The 17,261-nt window shown below is 29.3% G+C and overlaps 5 protein-coding genes across 10 annotated transcripts; 3 read left to right on the top strand and 2 right to left on the bottom strand.

Annotated features, from left to right (window-relative positions):
- Positions 1 to 127: 127 nt before the first annotated feature.
- On the top strand, positions 128 to 1,223 carry hoka. The gene is made up of 3 exons (XM_033341642.2): positions 128 to 313; positions 826 to 909; positions 982 to 1,223. The coding sequence occupies exons 1-3, from the start codon at positions 271 to 273 to the stop codon at positions 1,149 to 1,151; spliced, it is 297 nt and encodes a 98-aa protein (XP_033197533.1). The 5' UTR covers positions 128 to 270; the 3' UTR covers positions 1,152 to 1,223.
- U2af50 (U2 small nuclear riboprotein auxiliary factor 50) lies at positions 1,206 to 7,737 on the bottom strand. 3 transcript variants are annotated; one of them, XM_033341630.2, is made up of 8 exons: positions 7,578 to 7,737; positions 6,612 to 6,841; positions 6,263 to 6,523; positions 6,038 to 6,176; positions 5,877 to 5,932; positions 2,619 to 2,900; positions 1,844 to 2,008; positions 1,206 to 1,766 (listed from the first exon to the last, which is right to left on the bottom strand). In XM_033341630.2, exons 1-8 carry the CDS (start codon positions 7,597 to 7,599, stop codon positions 1,635 to 1,637), a joined length of 1,287 nt encoding a protein of 428 aa, XP_033197521.1. In that variant the 5' UTR covers positions 7,600 to 7,737; the 3' UTR covers positions 1,206 to 1,634. The 3 variants fall into 3 exon arrangements, with proteins under 3 accessions (XP_033197521.1, XP_033197520.1, XP_033197523.1); XM_033341629.2 differs by having other exon boundaries at positions 6,026 to 6,176; XM_033341632.2 differs by lacking the exon at positions 7,578 to 7,737 and adding an exon at positions 7,274 to 7,497 and having other exon boundaries at positions 6,026 to 6,176.
- A 674-nt stretch (positions 7,738 to 8,411) lies between these two features.
- Positions 8,412 to 9,825, top strand: LOC117160705 (ankyrin repeat domain-containing protein 40). The gene is made up of 3 exons (XM_033341640.2): positions 8,412 to 8,662; positions 8,838 to 9,136; positions 9,246 to 9,825. Exons 1-3 carry the CDS (start codon positions 8,490 to 8,492, stop codon positions 9,602 to 9,604), a joined length of 831 nt encoding a protein of 276 aa, XP_033197531.1. The 5' UTR covers positions 8,412 to 8,489; the 3' UTR covers positions 9,605 to 9,825.
- On the bottom strand, positions 9,773 to 11,662 carry LOC117160699 (ribosomal L1 domain-containing protein 1). Its single transcript, XM_033341635.2, has 3 exons — positions 11,065 to 11,662; positions 10,212 to 10,777; positions 9,773 to 10,018 (listed from the first exon to the last, which is right to left on the bottom strand). The coding sequence occupies exons 1-3, from the start codon at positions 11,526 to 11,528 to the stop codon at positions 9,843 to 9,845; spliced, it is 1,206 nt and encodes a 401-aa protein (XP_033197526.1). The 5' UTR covers positions 11,529 to 11,662; the 3' UTR covers positions 9,773 to 9,842.
- On the top strand, positions 11,152 to 17,125 carry LOC117160698 (alpha-(1,3)-fucosyltransferase 7). Of its 4 annotated transcripts, none has more exons than XM_076621378.1 (5): positions 11,152 to 11,236; positions 12,691 to 12,811; positions 12,921 to 13,256; positions 14,007 to 14,164; positions 16,112 to 17,125. In XM_076621378.1, exons 3-5 carry the CDS (start codon positions 13,083 to 13,085, stop codon positions 17,040 to 17,042), a joined length of 1,263 nt encoding a protein of 420 aa, XP_076477493.1. In that variant the 5' UTR covers positions 11,152 to 11,236; positions 12,691 to 12,811; positions 12,921 to 13,082; the 3' UTR covers positions 17,043 to 17,125. The 4 variants fall into 4 exon arrangements, with proteins under 4 accessions (XP_076477493.1, XP_033197524.2, XP_076477528.1 ...); XM_033341633.2 differs by lacking the exon at positions 11,152 to 11,236 and adding an exon at positions 11,917 to 12,133; XM_076621413.1 differs by lacking the exon at positions 11,152 to 11,236 and adding an exon at positions 11,917 to 12,133 and having other exon boundaries at positions 12,982 to 13,256.
- The last annotated feature ends 136 nt before the right edge of the window (positions 17,126 to 17,261 follow it).

Raw genomic sequence — 17,261 nt, forward strand, 5'->3', positions numbered from 1 at the left:
AAGGAATTTAAAATACCAATTAACAAAGATAATTTGTTTAGTGCTCTCATAAGCGCTCATACAAAAAATTCTTTTTATCTCTTGTAAACATGCGATAAGATGGGTTTCCATTTATTATCAAATATCTTATCAAAACGTTGATTCACACGTTCGTATCCACATCCTCATCTCTGACACGATTCGAGCGTTATTCACCTGCTTATTTTACCTGCAAGTGTTAATTTTGATTCTAATCTATCTATAACGTGGTTAGTTTTGGTAAAAACAACAATGTGTTCTAAAAAGTTATTATGCTATGTTGCTATTGGCCTATGTAAGTATATGAATTAAATTAATTATATTTCAAATACAATACTTTTGAAATAATTGTTACATACTATTAAACGTATCTATTGTGCACTGATAAAAAAGCAAAGAATCGACTTGCATAAAATATAAAATATTTAATTATAATTCTGGAAATCTTAATTAAAATTTGTAAATTATATTAATCCTAAAATTATATCTTAATAAAATAGTATTAGTAGCAATTATACCACATATACACGATATACGTATTTATGTCCTCGTTCCAGAATTTTTTAAATAAATTTTTTAAATATATATGAACATGAAACACAAAATTGAAATAAATAAAATATATACATTGAATATATGTAATACATTATTAAAAACATACATTTATAAATGTAAAAAATTGTAAAATATATTAGTGTGGTCAATAAGGATATGAATAAATATATGTAATGACAATACAAACTATATTGGAATATTATTTCTCATTCTTTTTACTTTTACATTCTTATTTATTAATTTTGTATATAGTAATCATGGGAATCTTTATGGATGGGGTTGAAGCAAGACGTAAAATTTTGAAAGGTCGAAAAACAATTACTAGACGTTATTATTGTAAGTAAAAAATATAAAAACAAAATGTAGGGAAGATGATGTACATAATAATTAAATATATCAATTTTTTAGGGGGAACTGCAATACCAGCATGGTCTATAGTACTTCTAATAGGAATTAGCATGCTACTTGCCGGCGGTGGACTCTACGTCCTATTACAAAAATTTGTGGTTGATAATGCTGATACTGGAGAAAGCCATGCATCATACCAACCTGCATTGCAAACTGAAGCTGCACCTTAGATATCAAATGTTATATATATGTAATGTAGATAAAAAATGTTTTTATACAAAAAATTGTATGCAGTATGACAATTTATTATTTATTTTTATATAATTCTGCATTTAACAATGGATTATTTCAATCTCACTACTGATTGATGTAAACAATGATGTCGCTATTTGTACAATGGTATCCTTTTATAGCATCTCTTTTCTTACTAGTAATTTCATAAATTATGGATTATTTATATCTGGTTATGTTATCGAAAGATACGTAAATTACAACAATTACCATTTAATGCACAGTATGATCAAAAAACAATTACATTTTGTTTTGTACATTCCGATAAAAGAGAGTCATTAATTTTTAGATTCTTTAGATTATTCATTCAATACATATATATAATATATATTATATATGTACTTAATGAATATATGTGTATATATATATATTATACACTGTAGTAAATTATGAATTGGTATGAAAGAAAGAAAATCTAGGTCTTAAAATTCTCTGCGGTGATACTTATCAGGATCAAAATATGATGTTACAACAACGCGATTATTGAATTTTCGTCCTGTAAGAGTCTGCTGTGCTTTCTGACAATCAATCACACTATTAAATTCGACAAATACCTACAACATTAAGAAACTTATTAATATATTTTTATAAATTAAAATAAATTAATATTTTATTATATTAAAAAACATACTTTCCCACATCCAGGTACATCAACACCTTCTATAGGTCTAGGTATTTCCACAGATCGGACTACACCATATTTATTACACTCTTCCTTGATGTCTTCTAAGATATCTTCATATTCTTCCTCTTCCATTAATTCTTCAGGTGTTACCATATTTAGCAAGCAAAGAACCTACATATATGTCATAATACATTTTGTTAAATGCAATACGCGTGTGTTTTATAATGTATTATTAAGAAATTATGATTTAATGAATATAATGAAAAAAGTAAATAATAGATATTGGAAAAGCAGTATACTATACATGAGGAACTATATAATGAGAAACTGGTGGAATGCTGTAGAGATTATAAGGTGCTGAAAGGAAAAAGGACGAGGTACAGTGCTTAAGAAACAGAGTATCAAAATAATCAAAGAAATAGAGGAACAATATTAAAGAAGAACAGTGCAATAAAAAAAGAAAACTAAAAATACAAAGGGATAGAAGGGGATGTAAACATAGAGTTAGAAAACTAAAGACAGTAGTATAGTACAGGTTAAAATAGAGTATAATTTAGTATAATAATTTGGAATGGATGATAACAGAGCCAAAAAGAAGCGAGAGAAGTGTGAGTAGTAAAAGCATATGATATTTTAAATAACTTATTATCTTAAAACTAAATTCATTCCTTGGGAAGAAGCCGAAATATATATATATTTATTTATTTATTATATTTTGCTTATATATATATATATATATTAATATTATACATATAAATTTATTATAATAAAATTATCTTACCTCAGTAGCTGGCCCACTTGTGCCCACCATTGATAACCCAGGGACCTGAATTTGAACTGGAGCTTGTGCACCAATCATAGGGTTCTTGGCGCCTACGCTAGCTCGTTGAACAATCAGTTTCTTGTCTCCCAGCTGCATTCCATTTAATCCAGCAATTGCTTGATCAGTCATTGACACGTCAACGTACTCGCAGAATGCATAACCCTTGGATAGACCTGTAGCTGAATCCTTTACTAAATTGAATGCTCTCAGTTGTCCAAAACTCATCAGTAACTCCTTCACCTGTATTGTAAAAATAACATTATTTATTTAGTCATGTAATATTAATATTATTTAAATTCATATAGACTATGCAACTTTTAATTTTATTACAGTTCTCAACATAATTAATAAACACAGATATTTCAGATTATCATAATGACTCAACAGATACAGCAATTTAACACGTTTACTGCATATCGAAAATCTAGGACTTTACTAGGTGCTGTTCCTGATTCAACGAATTTTAAATATATCACAAACATCCGATCAGCAAAAGCTGCAATAGACTAATGACTTATGAAAATGTATGAGTATAACTACAATCAGTACTGTTGTGTTTCCTGTCACCATTTCGCATTTGTACTTTTGGAAAAATAAAAGACTGTAATATAAATAAAAATATAATATACATAAGTAATATGAATACATATAACATAGGATGAAATATTGTAAATAATAGGAGAACAAAATAAAATTATGTAACCTGATTATAGGTCAACAATGGGCAGAATTCTACAATTACCGTGATCCAGCCTAATACAACTGAAATTTTACAGCAAACTAATAAGATCTGATAGAGTAGACTACTACCTAACATGTAACTTGTGCACATATATGAAACTTCAAATACAACTAGACGATACGCAGACAAACGTGCTAAATATCATTACATACTTCATTTTAATCTCTTAAAATTAAAATATAAAATTGATTTATAACTAAATTAGAAAATCATTAATAACATAAAATTAATTATGGATTAAGGAAATAAGTCACAATATCATAACTTAAAACTAATATAAAAGTTGCATAATCAAAAAATAATAAATTTAGTATAATTTCATATGTATTATATCTCGCCTACTCAAATTCCATATAACATCTTCACTTAATGTCTTTTTTACATATAAAAGTTTTACTCCAGTCTGGAACAGATCTTTGTCAACGTTTTAATCAGAATACTCTTGCTCTTCAAACGTGGATTTCCCTCACATTTATTTTTGAATTCTCTCTTCAAAAAAACATGTACCTTAAAGTTACTTACATCTTTCCATTCCCAAGAAGTAACTGAAAACTCTGAAGCAAAGATAACAGCATGTTGCATTTAATGAAAACTTATTTATCTTCACCTCTAGGAGTCAAAACTCCCAGGTAGTTGTGATCTATGTAACTTTATAATAAGTGTTTGTTAACACTCTAATTCATATCATCAAGATATAAATTGTAATCTCACATATGATTGCTTAAGCCATCCAAGAAATTATATGCTATTAACTAAGGTATTCCAACGAGGACTATATCATTATAAAACCATCAGGTTCGTATATTCTTATTATTTAGAAGAATAAATTACTATTTTAAATAATTATAGAGATAATAAGAAGAAAAATTCCCATTAAAAGTCTATAAGGAATATCACGTATCAATTAGCATTACCTACTATATTATTAATTCTTTGGCGAGTAAGCAACACGCTATTATCAATAAAAAAACTATCCAATTAGAAAACGCACCATTTGTTTAGAAGAACCGAGATCTTCTGAAAGGGGCTGCAAAAGTCGCATAAGCCCAATACGAAGGCATGAAAATGATATAAGTACTTGCCTCGAGGGACTGGGCTAGCCTCTCTCCAGGCAGTGTGGTATTTTGTCATGTTCAGTAGTAGTAGTAGTGGTAGAAGTAGTGGTAGAAGTAGTGGTAGTGGTAAGCAAATGCTTTTGATCGGCGCAACCCTAAGCTAAGAAATGGGGAGAAAGGGCACTGGTATCAGTCCACAGTTACTATATAATAACCAAACGGTTATATTTCTTTGATTGTATTATTCCATCAATGTATCACTTTAATAACACAGTATTAACTTTTTCCGACGTTTAAAGTTCACATGTACCGACTTTTATTTTTCTTACTTTCTCTTTGCACTTTGTCTTTGTATTAATGCACATTACTGATACTCGAACACATAAATTCGTTCGCGTAACCTGTAAACGTATCAAAGCACAAGGACGAAGAGCTGTAAAGCCTGTAAAAGCCTGTAAAGAAAACAGCTGCAAGAGAAAAGATACTCCTGAAAAGAATAGATGCCAAAAGACTTGGAGCTGTTACCAGATGCACATAAGATTATGTGTTGACCCTGTAATCCCATCAAGACAAAAAACAAAAAATCTGATATACTAGGTAAAATTGATTGGTTTGTCTGTTGTAGTCCTAAAAAATCTTTTTGTATGTAATACCACTGCATGAAAACAGGCTCATTCTGTAAGAGTTTCAGATGTAAAAATACGAAGAACCTTTACTTTTGAAGAGTTCATCACCTAACAATTCTGCATGACTGCTTTAAGTATAACTATTTCTCTTCTCCCCTCCTACCCCTCCCTTTTTCAGTCATTTATTGAAAAATTTCGTATCCCCTTGGCTGGGTCCACGATGTTCCTAGAAAGACTGTAAAAGAAATGCGACTGCTGCGACTGCATGCCACCTGAATGCTGCAACGCCTCTAACCAATTTCCTATCCACTATCTAATCATGGCGCTTCGAGAAGAAATACGAGAGATGAAATTCTACATTGCCCTTAGAGTTCACTGAACACACAACTGGAATTAGAATCCAAGTCACCTAGCTAAATATAACCTAATCAACGCTGGAATCCAATGGATACACATACATACCTCTATGGCATTTCAGTAGATGACACATCTTCGTAAGTTTGATCTCCGCTAAATAGCTAAATACCTATGTAATAATTTAATCCTTTGGTATAACTCACAATGCTGAGAACTAGCATATATTTAAGGTAATCCTACAGCATTGTTATACAGCAGTGCAGTTGTTTTAATCTCTGATGCCATTTAGATATATTTAATATATTTATTAAAGCTTTTACGAAAAATACTAAATAAATATGAAATAGATTTTAATATACACATAGACATCAGTGAATAAGAACTGCTTCCAAAGGTGTGCAATTAACAAAACTATGTTGTAGACTTGTTTGCATACCTGTTCCTCATTCAAGTAATTGGGTAAACCACCAATGAAGATCTTGTGAGGAGAATCTAAAAATCAAAATATTACATTGTACTTTACATAATATTAAAAGCAAATTTTTAAACATACATAAAAATATAAAGAGTATGTATAAAACATACCGGGAACCGTACCTGGCACGTTCATACTTGGATTATCAGTCATTCCTGGCATTGGTTGATAATCATGTGGTCTTCTTATTTTCAAACTCTGTCCTTTGAAGTTGATACCATCAAATGCCATAGCTTGTGTTGTTTCATCTATCGAACGGAACTAAAAACAATTTTGTGAATATTTTGTCATGAAACTATAAAAACTATAAATTGCAAAACCTTATTTTCAAATAAACTTTGTTGTACCTCTAAGAAAGCAAAGTTTTTATCTAAATTGATCTGACATGCTAATACTGGATTTCCAGCAGCTTGAGCAAGACCAGATAGATGCATTTGTTGATTAAAGAACTCCATCATTTCTTCTTCAGTTACACCAAATGGAATGTTTCCTACATACAGTCTCCTTGCTTGGCGAGTTATTGTACTACCAACAACTGGCACAGCTGCTTGTGGTGTATCTGCCACAATGTTTGCCGGTATTTGTCCTGCAGCTTGCATAGCTTTATACTGTTATAATTCAAATTAAAATTAAATTAATCTCCAGAAAAAAACTAATTTATTTTGATAACTAATTTAATAAAATTCAATACATTACCTGCAAAGGAGTAATATGTTCAAATCCAGGTGGTGGTACATCCCAATAAAGAGATGGCTTCCTCCTTCTAGAACTGCGACTTTTTTTAGGAGAGCTACTCCTTTTCCTATCTCTTCTATCTTTAGAACGTGAACGAGATCGTTTTCTACGATCTCTACTACGAGATCTATGTCTCCTATCACGATCTCTATCCCTATCCCTATCTTTCTCACGGTCCTGACGGTCTCGATCTATCAATACATAAATATATAAATATACATATAAATACACATGATTTCACATTATTATTAATAATAAAAAAGCTATTCATATGATGCTTAATGAATAACATATGAATTTCTCCTAATGGCCTAATATATTTTTTAAAATTATTATATTTACAATTTTATAATTTTGATATATGTTAAACTTCCATACAATTTCATACATATATCAATAACTACCAACTACTATCTGTATATTTAACTTGTAATATACATATATGTATATGTTATATGTACTTAGTCATTACCTACATTTGAATGATTAAAATTACAATTCTAAAATGCATAATTAATAATTCATAATATATAAAAAATACATAATAGAAATCTTGAAAAGAGTTGATGAAATAATATATAATTATTATTGTGACGTAATACTACATATAATGAAAAATGTACCCATAAGAATGATCTTCGTAGATGCTTATTTTCAGGTTACCGATAAACTCACAAGATTTTGCAAAAAATATTTGAACACTATTTTATTCACACTGAAATTAAGTAAACGTTGAATAGTTTGAGATCTTTTAAGAAAGAAATATTGAAAAAAATGCCTCAAGATATGTTGACTCTTCTTGGGAGTATTTCTCCGGCCATTACGATCACTCACTCGACTTATTTACCTGACTGTAACGCGGGAACAATGACGAAAAAGCACAGTATACTTGACAAAGGTTTCTAAAGAGACCTTTGGGATATTTACCTCCATTATAATCTTCGCCCATTTTTCAGTTACCTAAAACGTAATTTTATTTTGAAGAAGTAATAATATAAGTAACGACGAAGCTAACGAGTGTCAATTGCTCTTAAAACAAATTTTTATTCTAAAATGGCGATAGGCTAAGTAGATGTTCGCTAGGAATAATTATTTTGATACAATATCTGGTTCCAGATGGCGTAAGATCCAACCGGAATTGATTTCTCTGGTATATTATTCTGATAAATATTTAAATATAAATGTATTAAATTTTAATCAGCATAGATTGTAAATTTATAATCTGAAATTTCCCAATATTTAAACAACAACAGTTAATTGAAATAAATTTTTATTATACATAGTGGTACAAATATTATATTATACAATACTATTTTATTCGGTAAAAGATTAAAAATATTGAATTAATACTTAATTTGAGATATCATCTATCAAAATAAAATCAAATAAATAATTGGATATATTTTAAAAAGTTTAACAATTTAATAAAAAATTACAAAAAATTGTAACATTTTTAATGATATATATTAAATTGTTAAGCAAAAATGTATCTAAATAGTTTCAGAGTAAAAAATTATTCCTATCAAGCTTTTTACAAAAAATTTTCATATTAATTATATTCAGATAAAACTGATATGACTAATTATTTATGAGTTTATATCTTTTTTTTAAATAAATCTGTTTGTTACGAATGAAAAATCTCAAATATACTCCAGTATTTTTTAATTTAAAAATTTTAAAATTTGTAATGTTCAATTTATCTGATGTTCCTGTAAGATTCTTCTAAGCTACCACTCGTGGCGCTTAGATAGCGACTGAGTTTGAATCTCTCAAACACTTGTATTAAGTAACGCCATTCTTTGTATTTGTACATTTCAAAATGTCCTAAATAAACTCGAAATGGAAAAAAATGTGAAATCCGTAGACTTATTTAGAAGTTATGATAACATGGAAAATAAGAGAATATTAGAAGAGCGATTGAGGAAAGCAGCCTGTGTTGGTGATACAGACGTTGTTCAAGAATTACTTAATTTAGGTGTCGATGTTAATGCACGACACTCTGTTAATGGATGGTATTTCTTTTTTAATTTATTATATGCAATTCTTATATTTTTTTCTAATAACTAATAGCAAAAATGTATAAGAGTAAAACCATACAATATCTTTCCTTGTGTACATGTAATGAAACTGAATGGCCTTGTGTCAAAAATATCAAAATAATGACATAATTAGTATTTTTCCTTTAAGGACTCCTTTACATTGGGCATGTAAAAAGGGGTACTTAGATGTAGCTGCCTTGCTTTTAAAAAATGGTGCAGATAAGAATATAAGATCTGAAATTGGAGAAACTCCAGCATTTTTGTGCATCAATCCACAAATTTTACAACTTCTAGATATGCCTCTAGTTATGCCAACTGATTCTCAAAGAGTCCTAAATGAATCAGCAGTACATAATGTTATGCCTAAATATGTAAAAAGTGATTATGTACATGGAGCTACAGATTCAGGAATTCCTAGAGTAAGAAACAATGGTTTATACCAAGATGGTGAGAAATTTGTAATAATTTTATTTTTTGTAATTTTAATGTTTGTACATATATGAATATTAATAGCTCAAGATAATGAAACAGAACATTAAATCTAAACATTTTTTAGAATTAGTATTAAAGATTCGTATTGCTGATGCCCCTGACCCAGATTTTATAGAAATTGAGTTACCACAAAGTGATTTGACATATCAAGCATTGATTTGGATATGTTGCCAAGAATTAAATGTTGAACCCAACCAAATTGTAAAATTAAGAAAACTGCCCAATACTAGGTTGAGAAAAGATGAAGATATTCAACGACTTCAAAACTTCCAAGAAATAGAAGTTGTTACAAATACTGTAAACACATATAAGTACATGCAAAATACCAATGGTATTTCAACAATGGGACATTCAGGAGTAGTAGCAAGTCCAGCAAATGGGTACCAGAGTATTTCTAAGAAAGATCAGACTATTTTATATTAATTATTGGTATCATATATCGTTTTTCTTCTTTTCGTATGTAATTAAATGAAGAAAACTAACATTTAAGTAAAATAATATATATGTGTAATTAGGTATGTCAAATTTAAAGTGCAATAATTAAACATTTTTAATATAACAAAGTACTTAAGGTAATAATAAGTAGAAGGATAATTTTTTAACCTTGTTTACTAGATTTAATAAAGTAATAAAAAATAATTACACTTTTTTATTTGTTTTGTTAATTTCTCTTTGTAGAAAGAAACTTTCTTTTCTTTTTAACAGTAATAATGTCTCCTTCGGGAGTAACAGTTACACTAACAATACCAGGTGCAGTACTAAGCTCTCCTGATACATTACGATATGCTTTTGGTCTCTTAGGCTGCACTATTGGCACTCTAACCAAGCATTTATTTTCTAAAAACAAATAAGAAACACATTAAACATACATATAATAATTATTAATCATAGTCATATTGTAAGTCTATTATAAGGAGGTTCTTTGGCACAGCATATTGATTTACATACACATTAAGTTTATATAAAAATATAATTTTTATAAGAATTTTCCTATAAAAATGAGAATTAAATGTAATTAATCAAAACTTACTCAATGTTGTATATATAGGGAGGCCAAGACTAGAAGATGTTTTAATACGAATAGAACGAATATTAGCCCAACCCCCTGGGTAGTTTTTAGATAAATAACTGCATGTTGCTAATATATTTTCTATAATTTCTTCTTTTTTCATAGAGGTGTGTCCAATTTGAATTATATGAGTATCACCATAAGAATGTATCTGCATGACAGTTTTCCTCAAAGCATAATCTATTTCGTGTTTTAAATCTTTGCTATGCATTCGGATGGATGTTGGCAATTTCCTTTTCTTATAAAATTCTCTTCCCAATAAATGAGATAAATGACCAGCTATTTTTCCATCTACAAGAAAATGATCATAGCTACCAACAAGCTTCCTTTTTAATTCATACTGATCATATTCAGTTTTTACTTGATTCATTGGTATTATAGCCTTTATTCTTGTACAATTGTGTTTACGTAATAAGTCTTCATAATATTCTATCGTTGGTTCATAATCCTTTCTTCTACCTCTTTGAAGATCACCAACAAAAAGTCCAATTTCGTCATTTGATGACACTATGGAATATGGTAATAATCTACAAAATAAATTGAGCGATAAATAGTGTTTTAATAAAATTAATCATACTGATTATTAAAAATAAAAATAAACATCATTTGTGACTTTATAATCACGGTTCCTCATAAGGACCTATTGGAGATTATAAAAAAAATATATATATATATTTATAAAAAAATATATATATATAATCATTTGTGACTATATATTATACATATGCATTAAATCACATAATATTAATATATAAAAATGATTTTTTATTTATTTGAAAAGATACGTATAATTAATGTATAACCGTAAACTTACATTCTGATACATCTTCTTGGAGTTTTAGGTACTCTAATACATGTTATTTGCATAAATATTGACTGGCTTTCGTCATCAAACAATGCATTGTTATTCTTCAGTTGTTCTTCAGTCAAATGGTTGATCACGCTAATGCACTGTGATATATGTTCTTTTGACAAATCATTCAAATGTAAGCAATCTGTATTTTCTTTGTCACTAATACTATCTTCTCTTTTTCGCTTTCGCGATTCTGTAATCTCAGAAATTGCTTTTGTATATGAACTAATTTTTGTCTTATTTTGCACATTATTTTTTTCAGAAGATTTTAATGTACGTTTCAATGTTCTATCACTGATCATTTTTGGATTTTTCTCATTTCGTGATTTCTTATTCTTTATGTGGCTGTTAACTTTCGTGTTCCGTGCACTTCCAACTTTTGGTAATTCTATACGTTTTTTAATAATTTTACGAGTAGTTACCATCTTGTACACATGGAAATTACTTATGTCCACTTTTCCCAATCTAAGAGCGGAAACGGAAACGGTTCTGTAGATAACTTTCTTGTGCTATAACGCATAGTGCCAACCATAGATCATATGCAAGTAAAGAAGGTTCATTCATTTCTAACATTTTATTCGCAGCAATAAAAGTATATTTTTCAATCTCTTAATAATTAAAATAAATTATCCTAGTATTTATATCGTCCTTCGAGGTACAACAGAATAAATGAGATATCAATAGATAATAATATTTACATATAATTAGCGATATATAATTATTACTACTACAGTAAAGACAGAAACTAGTTGTATCTGTGTAAAAAAATATATTTATGCATGCATTATTCGTGCATAATTAAGGAACAATTGCGTATCGGTTAATTATGACATAAGTCATTATTAAAAAATGTACATTGGTTAAGTATAGTAAAAAAAAACTTTAATTAACAGAAAATAAAGATATATATTTAAAAAAATTCAAGTTAATTTTGTTATATATTAAATATTTCAATTAGCGAGTCAACCTGCTTGAATTAAAATGTAAGAACTAATTGTATAGATAAAAGTTTGGAACGTTACATGTACATGTAAGTAAGATATCGAAATTTTTTGATTTAAAAAGTATTGCTAACTAGAATTATAATTGACTTACCAAATTTTGTAGTACGTATATCTAAAATTTATCATGATTTATGTATTACTATTAAATACTATATATTTTCTTGTCAGTAATTAATAGTATATAATAAATTAAATTTATTCGTTATTGATAAAATAAAAATTATTTTTAAATAATTCTTTAATAAAATGTAAATTTGAACATTTAGTAATCATTCAGTATGTATTAACAATTAATTACAGTTATAGAAACATATTGACATACATTTGCAATCGAAACATTTAATAAATAAGTAGATTGCATTTTTATTACGAATACTAATGAATTGAATAATAACCGCGAAATTTGAAATCCAAACAGATATGATATACGTATGTACTCTTCACACTTGTGTACAAAATAGCATAACATTAAACCAACAAACTTGCCTAATAATAAATCTTAAACGAATATAAACGATTAAGATCTAATTTATTTGGTATTAATATTTCTTGTAATAAATTTAAATATTTCTTGAAACAATAGCAAGGGGTGTGATGTTCTATCACCGCTGGGGATAACGTTCGCAACTTACTACACCTCGGACCGTTACACTTGGTTAACCAAGACAATCGAGATCAACGATTGCTTGCAACACACGTCAAAGGTAGCCTCGACTGTTGGTCAGACCTGTTTCTTTCTTCTAAACATTTTTTTTCCTTTACCTTATTACATGTTATCAGTTTTTATACTAACAAAGGTTCATATCGTTTTAGTGTTATTACAGCACCGCTCGAACAGTGTATCTTACTAACTATCAATTTTGTCTCATAAAAGATTAAAAACAGCTGTCAAATGATAAGATAAGTGACCATGATAGAAGATCAATATGCCACGACTAATATTTGCCACACTCTATCGAAAAATTCGGAAATACGATGCGCGGGATTTCACGATACGCGAAACTAATATTATTTCTATGCGTTGGGTCCATAATATTTTGTGCAATTTTTGGTACTCTTCCAAGTATCCTCAGAAGAGTTAATAATGTGGTTGTGAAACAAATGAAACACCGACAACAAATAAAAGAAGAATTACTAAGAAATGAACAGGTACATCTGTATTTGATTTTATTAAGATTAATCTATAATCCTTTTTCTTTTGATTGTGCTATTATGAAAATGAAAAAGTTTATATATATTTCCTGTACTATTGAGTAAAACACGTTAGTAGTTTAAGTAAGTTTCATAGAGTCTCTATTAGAACTTATATGTACAGGGTTATCCACTTAATTCGGAACCCGCGCTTGCGAGACATAAGAAAATGGCAACAGTATAACATACACTACTACTACAATCGAATGTCACTCGCCATCTATGAGCTAGAAGTATAATTAGGCGAGAACGTGAAGTGGTTTAGTTGTCGTCGGAGCACTTTAAATTTGATGTTACAATAAGAAGACGATCGCAGAGAAAGCGAATCTCGCATTTTCGTGTCCCTGCGGGCTCCTAAACCACCCAAGCAAGCAGTTACATGTGGGAACAGAACCGGCTGCACTTGCTTGCTTGGATGGTTTAGGAGCGCGCAGGGACATGAAATCGTCGGGCGAAAACAAGGGATTCGCTTTTTCTCAGTGATCGTCTTCTCCTTATTGTGTCAAATTTAAAGTGCTCCGACGATAACTAAACCACTTCACGTTCTCGCCTAATTATACTTCTAGCTCATAGATGGCGAGTGACATTCGATTGTAGTAGTAGTGTATGTTATACTGTTGCCATTTTCTTATGTTCTCGCAAGCGCGGGTTCCGAATTAAGTGAATAACTCTTATAGCATTACTAATTTGCGCCTTTATCCGTATCAGATTGAAACAACGTCTGTACTTGGAAAATGGCTCTTGTCTTCTGAAGGAAGTTTAACACCACCGATAATAAATAAAAGAAAGGAACCGTATTTAATCTTAATTTGGAAGCACGGAATGTTTTTGGAACGTAGGCACATCAGACGTTTTACGAATAAAAAGTTAATAAAATTATATTAAAAGCTTGTTTGTTATGAGATATAAATATGCACTTGTTAATTTACAGTAATGCTTGCTGAATTTACAATAAATCAGGTCTTTGTATTATTCAGGTTGTCTCACCTGATATGTTGATTTATGTCACTATTATCATCCGTAACAAAAAATACTTCAAATAAAAATAGAATGGTTGCGAAGGAGGTACATTAATCAATGCACCTCGATATTCTCCGTAAAAAGGTATTGATCCCTGTATATCGAAAAGTTATTGTTAAAGTAAAAGTTAACTGTAAAAGCTTTCGTACGAAAGATAAGGAAAACAAATACAAAAGTATTGCCTTATGTCTTTCCGTATCTTTCACACAATAAGGTTTACAAAATAAAAATTGAAATATCTATTAAACTAGTAGCTTTTCGACATAAATAGGTTAATAATTTTTTGTAGAGAATCTCGATCTGCATTAATTAATGTATTAAAAAAAGATATGATTCTATTTAGAAAAACAAAAAATTTTTTTTCAGATGTTCACATGATCTTTACACGACCACCTAAAGAAAAACTAATAACATCAGAATATGTCCCCCTTGAAACCATACAATTTTTATCCGAAATATTTTTCATTACGAATAATAATAATCACATAAATCAAAGTGACAATATCAGATAAGACACTCCGTGTAATTCTCGCTGAACAAGTTGCGATTTTTTTGCAATACTTTTCAATTTCTCGATAAGAACAAATGACAGATATAACGAAAGCGAATTAGAAAGATATACATAGTGTGTCAAGAAACAACGGTCGAGCCCTGACGCTCTCAAGGAATGTCGCATACGTTACGATGAATAATCAAATTATACAAATATCAACTTCTACCAATTTTCATTTTATTTTTTCAATTTCTATAATTTCTATCTTATCAATACAAATATAATGATATAAATAAGTTTTATAGATAACAATATTACTAACTAATAAATTAGTCACAGAATTATCAATAATTTCCAGGATATAAAACGAATTTCTGTTAAAACTAATTTGAGTTGTCTTGTTATTAAGTCATTTATTCATTTCATTCAATCATCTCATTACATAAAAATTCTATACAATGTGTCCGGTCTATCTGGAAACGTTCAGACATCTCGAAAAATATGAATGACACGAAAAAGTGTTTCAGACAAAACTTGCATGATATCAAAGAGGACATACTATATCCTTGTCTATTTGACCATGCGATAACGTTAAAACATATGAAGATTATATTACATTTTTCAAAGTCAATCCTATGAAGGTCATATTAAAATTTTCAAGTAGGTATCTGCATTTTTTATTATATATACTTGGCATTGAGACATTTTCCAAACGTTACAAACTTGTGTCTCCCACCATGTGCTATCGAAATACGAACTTTTAAATTCGATAAAGCGATACAAGAATCTAAAAAGGAAAGTGACCGACCGATTGACTGTTTTGGAAATATATACCAATGGTGGCATTATGAAAAACATCTTTATGTATCCTCGTGATGTATATCGGATGACGCTAATGTCGACGGCATGCAGCATGTCGAATTTAAAAGTTCGTATTTTGATAATAAAAAATGTAGATTCCCATTTGAAAATTGTAATAGGATCTTCAAAGGACGTTTCATAGTCACCGGAAAATTAAATGAGCAAGAGTATAGTATGTCACTTAAAAGTGCTCGATCGTCGTTGCTTGATATACTGTCTTTCTCGTCTATCCTTCCTATATCTATTCACTATTTTCGACAATCGGTTTAATAAATTCGGACTATATTGAGTTTGGGATATAAAGATGTGAGTTACTGAAATGTAGGTAAAGCAATTGTATGAAATTAAATTTAAACGAGTATTACTGTAATAATATTAGTACATATACTTTAAACTATAATTCTATTTAACTTTGAACTGAAATGTACTACTATTTTAGGTTTTCACCTTGGGAAAATTGTACAGTAAAATGTGTACTAAGTTACCAATCCAAAGATTTAAATATAGCAGATGCAGTTGTGTTTCATTTGCATCTGACACAAAATGTACTGGAGTTGCCAATCAGAACACGATGGAATCAGAGGTGGATCTTTTTGACTGATGAATCGCCAATACACACTTTTATCTATGGAAATCAACAACTGTCTAAATATAATGGTTTATTTAATTGGTCAATGACCTATCGAATGAATAGTGATGTGCCAATACCTTACGGCAGAACGATTTCTACTTCGTTTATAAATTCACCAAATATAAATTTTTCGAAGGATCTGATACAAAAATCAAAAACTAAACTGGTCACTGTGATGGGTAGTAATTGCGGGGGCACTAATAATCGATGGAAATATATTAACGAATTGAAAGTAATTCTCGGTAGTGATCTTGACATATATGGAAAATGTTTAAATGGTAATACGACCGCATGTCCGGGTCATTTCGATAAAGATTGTTCTGTTTTAAATTCCTACAAGTTTTATTTAGCTTTTGAAAATTCAAATTGTAGAGAATACTTAACAGAAAAAGTATTCTGGCATGGTTATCACAAATTAGCAATACCAGTAATAATGGGTGCACCAAAGAAAGATTGCGAGAAATTATTACCACCACATTCGTTCCTTCACGTTAGTGATTTTGTTAATCCGAGAGCTTTAGCAGATTATATTCGCTATCTTAATAAGTACGATGATAAATATTTCGAGTTCCATGAGTGGCGTAAATATTACAAAGTAATCAACGAACATGGTTATTTTGGCAGCATGTCACGACATTATTGCCGTATTTGCGAAGCTCTTCATTATAATTCTCCTGCCCCCAAAGTGTACGAGGATATGGAATTGTTTTGGAACAAAAAACGAGATTGTACTCTCTGATATATTTAAATTTTATTTGTCTTTGTATTATATTGTTATCACTGTTTAACGTTACTGAATTAAATTTTTATCTGTTAAACTTATAGTTTGTTATTTTTTGTTTGTAATTGTTTTGTTTTGATTATCGCGTAATACTTATTGTAAATAAATTGAATAAAAACATCAATTTACATATTTTATTGTAATTAAATAACAAATAGAAAATGTATGCATAAAATA

Source organism: Bombus vancouverensis, chromosome 1 (assembly GCF_051014615.1).
Source record: "Bombus vancouverensis nearcticus chromosome 1, iyBomVanc1_principal, whole genome shotgun sequence".
Taxonomy (NCBI): domain Eukaryota; kingdom Metazoa; phylum Arthropoda; class Insecta; order Hymenoptera; family Apidae; genus Bombus; species Bombus vancouverensis.